This window comes from Mycteria americana, chromosome 6 (genome assembly GCF_035582795.1).
Source record: "Mycteria americana isolate JAX WOST 10 ecotype Jacksonville Zoo and Gardens chromosome 6, USCA_MyAme_1.0, whole genome shotgun sequence".
NCBI lineage: Eukaryota > Metazoa > Chordata > Aves > Ciconiiformes > Ciconiidae > Mycteria > Mycteria americana.
Genome location: NC_134370.1, coordinates 24,443,143 through 24,449,301, shown reverse-complemented (window position 1 = coordinate 24,449,301; position 6,159 = coordinate 24,443,143). Strand labels below are relative to the sequence as shown.

The 6,159-nt window shown below is 43.4% G+C and overlaps 1 protein-coding gene across 1 annotated transcript; it reads right to left on the bottom strand.

The window, feature by feature from the left end:
• Positions 1–2,777: 2,777 nt before the first annotated feature.
• On the bottom strand, positions 2,778–6,159 carry CHCHD1 (coiled-coil-helix-coiled-coil-helix domain containing 1). Its single transcript, XM_075505105.1, has 3 exons — positions 5,760–6,159; positions 5,018–5,136; positions 2,778–3,580 (listed from the first exon to the last, which is right to left on the bottom strand). Exons 1-3 carry the CDS (start codon positions 6,142–6,144, stop codon positions 3,467–3,469), a joined length of 618 nt encoding a protein of 205 aa, XP_075361220.1. The 5' UTR covers positions 6,145–6,159; the 3' UTR covers positions 2,778–3,466.

Here is a 6,159-nt window from a genome sequence, read left to right as displayed (position 1 = left end):
AAATCTCCTATATCCTCGTAGCAAGGGAGGCAGATGATCAGGGCAACAGAGGATGGAAATAGCTTAGATGGTACAGCACGCTGTAACTCTCAGGCAGCACTGGCAAAAAGGAGGAAAACAAAATGAAAAGATGGGAATGTGTTGGAATTTAGAACCACTTACTCTGGTGAAAACACAAGGAAAGGATATACTGGAGGCAGGAACAGAAAATCTACTAGCGTTCAGAGAAATCTGCTCCTTAGTCAGGAGTAGAGAGGTTGTTGATGCCCCTTCAGAACTCCCAAAGGATGCTCATCTATTTAGCCCTTTAGACCTGGAAAGAAACAGCTGCATTCAGCCTCCGACACATACTAATAGGATTTAAAGCCCCTAGCAAAAGCCTGTACTGGATTTCTCTCACAGTAGCTTGTAAGTTCCTTCCCTCTCAAGGCAAGGCTTTCCTAGATAAAGTGATTTCCTAGATAAAGTGGTTTTAAAGGAAGCACAGACCAGTGCACCAAAAGCAACAGAAGTCCAAGTCTGGTATTCAGTTCCTGGACGAATGACAAACTGTGCAAAGATACAGTGAGTTTCGCAGTTGTCTCCTCTGTCGCGGGTCCTCTTTTGGAACTGTTTCCTTCTTGCCAAGACCCCCCCCTTATTTTCTGGCACTTGCAATGACATTTTCTTGAGAGAGGTTTCAGATTCTCAAAAGCTTCTCACGGCTACATGGCCTTCTCCAAAGTGGAGATAACCACCAATAAGGAAATTATACCAATATAACTATGGCAGTTTAGATAGGTAGCATATCTAAAGATAAAGTAAAACATACCTCGAACTTCCTTGTGTGGACAAATTTGAAGTAGTTGTAAATACCTAAGTCCACTATTTAACACAAATCACCTTCTCACCCCGATATAAGCATAGTTCTATAACAATAAACCTATGATTCCCTACAGAGTCTGTCTTGATTTTTCCAGATTATTCTGTATTGACCCTTCTGAAAGAGAAGTACCATCTTCTAAAATGCTCTTGGCTCTCTGGAATTCAACCTATTTCTCCTGAACTGGCAGGACTACTATTCATCAAAACCAGCTGAAATATCAGTGCTTCCTCCATAAGAGATCTTCAGTGAAAGCCTAAAAAGAGAGGTAGTTAATAGCAATCATACCCAGAGCTGGTATAATACTCAAGCTGTAAGGAACAGGAGTAAGATCAAGGAATTCCAGCAGATTTGCTTAAATCCTGTAAATCCGACTTAGGAGGGTAGAACAGCTAGTCAGCTTTTGTTTAATTCTTTCCCCGCCACACAATCACATACAGGTCTCTGCAGCAATGTTCTTAACCAGTGGGCTCAGCACCAGAACCCAGTTTTCTTTTATTCCCCAGCAACAGCATCATGGGGTGGTACAAGCCCTGAGCTCAGAGAGGACAATGTCATTCACTGCAGCTACACACATGAACTATTAATGGAATAACCCGCAACATGAGCGCATCACAGAACGTGTTTAAACACCCAATATAAGCTTAACAGTGAGATATGGGGAAATGGCAGCAGCTCAAATTGCCAAGGGCAATCAAATAACTGGAGGTTTTTTCGTTACAGCATGGGATCCTGAGCCAAAAGAACTGCTAGAGTACTGTTAAAAGAAGCACTGTAAAACCTGGGTGCATCTGAAAAGCATTCTCTTTCCTTCCTTTTTCCTCCAAATAAATGCATTCCTTTAAGGACTGGAGAACCTTAGCATAGTAATTTTAAGCTTACAGTAGACATGTAAAAGGTCAGAAAAAAACCCAAATGACTGAACTTGTGAAACTCACTGTGAAGCAGTAAAATCCAAAAACAGCTGTCCAGATTAGCGGGAGCTGCGCAAAATTTCAAAAGTAAAAATACAACAAAAATGTGTTAAGTTTCTCCATTACAGCCTCTTATATAATGAGACAGTTCTTCGCACACACTAGAATTTGGTACATTTAGCATAGCTGCTAGGTTAAGAGGTGCAAAACTATACTTTTAAGTTTTTATTAAAAGAAAGAAAACCCATCATCAACAGAAGTGAATTTAGAATTCGTCGGTTCCTCACTCCCAACTTAGCTTGTCTCCTTCAGAAACAAAGAATTAGCAAGTAGCTCTCCTTGTCAGAGAGCGTCTTTTGGACTGAAAATGCAAAACGTCATAGAACCAAACTGTTTTCCCAAACTTACATGTGGACATCAAGTTCTTACTGACCCCAAGTCCTCTGGAAGACCCATTTATGTCACAATAGCAACCTATTCATAGCAATTCTATTCAAATAGAATAAGCTACCCTGTGGGATAACCCACTAATGAGCCATCATAAACAACAGTTAAACGAAAATTGCTTCAATACCTTGAAAGCATATGCTTGGCCAATATTTATGTGATGAAGAGGTATCAGCCTGGGGCTCCAGAGAAGTCAGCTCCAGCTCCATGCAAACTCTACAGCTGCATGTGGGTAATCACATAGTCTGTATGTGCCTGACGCTCCTCTTACTCTGCTTTTTCTTTATGTCCCAAAGAATGAGTGATATAAATGGTTATATCGTTAGTTCTCTGAGGCACTGCATTTTTCTTACCAATTAGGTACTTGTCCTAAAACAACAGGGACCTGCCTGCAGTTTTGTGGTACTTTAATGAAAAAAAAATCCAAATCAAAACTAGTAATTAATTACATGATTTCAGTATCAGTCCATGCTGAACTTTCTCTCCTCCTTTTAGTTTTTTTTACCAAAACAACGGAACATTTCGTTGTAGATTATGAGCCACCCAAGCCAAACAACAGTCCTGCATTATTTTATTATAGTAGAGACAACATAATCGATCTGACATGGCACCACACCTGTCCCACCTGCAAATCAGAGGGCCTAAATCACAAGCTTCTACGTTAAAGGTATATTTGATCCTTACCAGTGTATTGTGTATTAACAAGGTATTTTGCTGGAGATTTCTTCCTCATTCTACAGCCTTCTTGTACAGCAGCAGGAATTAAAAAAATTTCAAGAGGAACCAAATTGTGTATACATACATGTAGGAGTACAAGTCATGAGATTGCTATCAAATTTAAGTTGGCTCAATGTCTGGGCCTGAGCACTTTGATAGAAGCTCAGAAGTTAGGCAGGAAGCTTATACATGAGAAAAAGTCACCCCCTGACTGTTAGAAAAGGCATTTACATGCATTCCTAGAAGATTTTATTTCACAGTGAGGACCTGACTCCACACTGTGGCTAGTTGAACAACACACCGCAGAAATCCTAAGACTGCAAGACCCAAGAACCTCATATGAACAAAATCAGCTGATGGTCCAGTTGGGTGTTTTTCCCTCTGGAAACAAAGGCAGAGTCAAGATCCATACAGCAGTGCTGACAAATACCACGTGACATCAAACGCTCACTGAAGTCTACTTTTCACTTTTTTGCCAAAGACTCCAACTTTAATTGCTTGTCTGCAGTCCCTTTAGTAAAGCACATTATACGTAACGTGTGATCTGAGGAAACCTCCTCAGTAGCTTGTTCACTTTGCTTGAAGTTAAGTTTCCCCTGGGTGACAGAGTGTCCTCCTCATTTTGATCCTTGCGCTCCTTCTGAAACAGAAAAAGAAACCTCAAAATATTACTTCTGCTTATTTGCTGAGTTGACTCTCACCCCCAAAGACTACTACTAACTGTACTTGGATGTTTCTTTGAGAAGAATGCTATTTCTTTAAGGAACACTTATAACAGCACTTGGCTCAATAATCACAAGGCTTTCAAAAGCTGATGACCTTTCAATGGTGAAATTAATGAATGACTGACAACTTGCAAAGATGATACTCTTCCATATTCTTAGTTAACAATATTATAAACTTACAGTAACAACACAGAAGATTTTTTTATTTTTACTTTCTATTATTCACTTGTTTCCTTTGTAATCTACCAAATAAATTGTGGACAATTTTTCATTTATGCTGTCAAACAGCAACAGTAAATGACTGTTTATTAAACGATGGTACTATTACTGAAAAAAATGGAAACCTGAAATCAATTTAAGGACAGATTTAGTACATGTACTTACCTTTAGTCTGCTTTTGAAACTGACTTGATTTCAAATTTATCATATAGCTGGAAACCTTTAATTTCCAAACAATAAAAAATTTATTTTTCAAGAAAATGTCTAGTCTTCAAAGTCAGAAACAGCCTAAAAGAACTCCTAATTTTCAGAGAATCTGGAATAGCTGTAACTACCTCATGTATCCTGAAGATTCTGTTTGTTATGAGGATTACTGAAACCACCGGTTTTTTCTCTACCACCTTGTCTCCACCCTCACCCCTGCAAGGACAGAACTATTTACAGATTCATGACAGATTGGAATTTGGGAATCCTAATTCTCCCCAATCTCCCGCACTGTCTAGATAATGCAGGTATTGGATTGGTACCCGAGTCAGCTATTTCTTAATTGTATGAATCAGAGCAGTTGCTGAAACCTACCTACACTGTACGTCTCCCCAGTTACAATATAATCCACATCTCACACCATAAAAATCACTGCTCTACTTAACAGCTCCAGATTGTACTCTCCCTCATTCTGAACTATCATGTAATATGGAGAAGAGTTCTGACTGCTATTGCTTCATTAGTGCTGAAATGTTAGAGACTAAAAACTGGAAGAAATCAAAAGAAATGGCCTAGGTTAGGGTCAACTGACAGCAACTAAGCTCTGCTTCAAGAATTTGACAACACAAAAAGGACTGGGTGCGACTATTGTTTCACCCTTAGTTATCACATACCAAACATCCAGTCCCTTCCTACACTCCTTTATTTTAATTCTAATTTAATTTAATTTTAATTTAACTTCTGCATTCAAAAAGGAAGGACTGTATGTTTGATCTACATCATTCTGCATCTCCCCTACAGCTCAAATGAGTTAGAACACAAATCAAATTGTTCAGAGAACATTATTATTGTTGGCACACAAAAAATGGTTGGGGGCTTCCTCCTTCCCTACTACTAGCCTTAAAGAACACAAAAGAGGCCTTAATTACTTCTGCCTTTGCCACGCAGTCATAGAACACCCGGATCTCCTCGGCACAAGCTGTATCGTTGAAGTCATTCTGTTTCCAGCAGGCCATCATTACCGACATCTCCGTAATGCATGTCGCTTCTAGGAGGGAAAGACACAACCAAAAATCTCAGGTGTTTGGGATTTCTCGCTAACGGCCTGCACAGTGCATACATCTCCAGAGAGAAGTTTAAGATGGGGTAGAGGCAGATGAGAAGAACAACACTCAAGTAAAGATCTCATCATTGGTTTGAGTAGAGAAGATGTTGCTAGCACAAAGATTAGCACCGCTGTAGCCACTTAACATCTGACTGAATTCTCAAGGTAAATGCTATGCGGAGATGGAACAAAGTATTTTATATGCATGATTCACATACAGAATATCACAAGATGCAAATTTAGGGTTGTTGTATGGGAAAGTAATCTTTTCAAAAGAACCCGTGTGCCAATTCAATGGCACGAACAGAGCCCCTTCCCCTCCGCTGCCCTGCAGAGCACAAGGCGCTTCCGAGCAGGAACTCGACCCAGCCCTGACACCACCGGGACCCTTCCCAGGGTGAAGCCGCAGGAGAGCGGTGGGACAGCTCCCGGGGACGACGCCGGAGGGCCCACCGGCGGCAGGTCTACCCCACAGGGGCTGGCCCGCCCCCCCCCCCCCCATCCCCCATCCCCGGCCGTTTCTCCCCGGGGAGGGGGCCTTTGACGGCCTGGCGCCGGCAACTCACCTCCCGCCTGCTCCCTGCGGTTCGCTACCTTGTTGGCCAGCACCAGCGGCCGCATCGGGCGGATAACCGGGGGCCGCTTCTTCTGCCGCCACCGCCCGGAGACCCAGCGGGTGACCCAGGCCGGGTAGACGGGCGCCGCCATGCTCTTCGCGACGGGCCGTACGGTGAGCGGGCCCCGGGCTCCGCCCAGCCGGCGGGCGCCTGCGCGCTGCCCGCCGCGGGGCCGCCGCCGTGGGGGAGGGGCGGGCGGCGGCAGCGTCCCGCCGGGCGGCACCGGCCGTGGCGGGGACGGGAGCGCGCACCGCATCCCTCCGGGCTGCGACAGTGCACGCGCGTCCGCCGGGAGCCCGAATGCGGTTGCCGACAGGTAACGTCGTCGTGCCATTAAACGGCGAGCCAG

Coding starts and splice junctions, on each gene's coding strand:
- CHCHD1 (XM_075505105.1), bottom strand. CDS start 6,144: ATGGCACGACGACGTTACCTGTCGGCAACCGCATTCGGGCTCCCGGCG. Junction 5,137..5,759: donor CCGCAGGGAGCAGGCGGGAG/GTGAGTTGCCGG, acceptor TTTCCCTCCTAG/AAGCGACATGCATTACGGAG. Junction 3,581..5,017: donor ACTGCGTGGCAAAGGCAGAA/GTAATTAAGGCC, acceptor TTTCTGTTTCAG/AAGGAGCGCAAGGATCAAAA.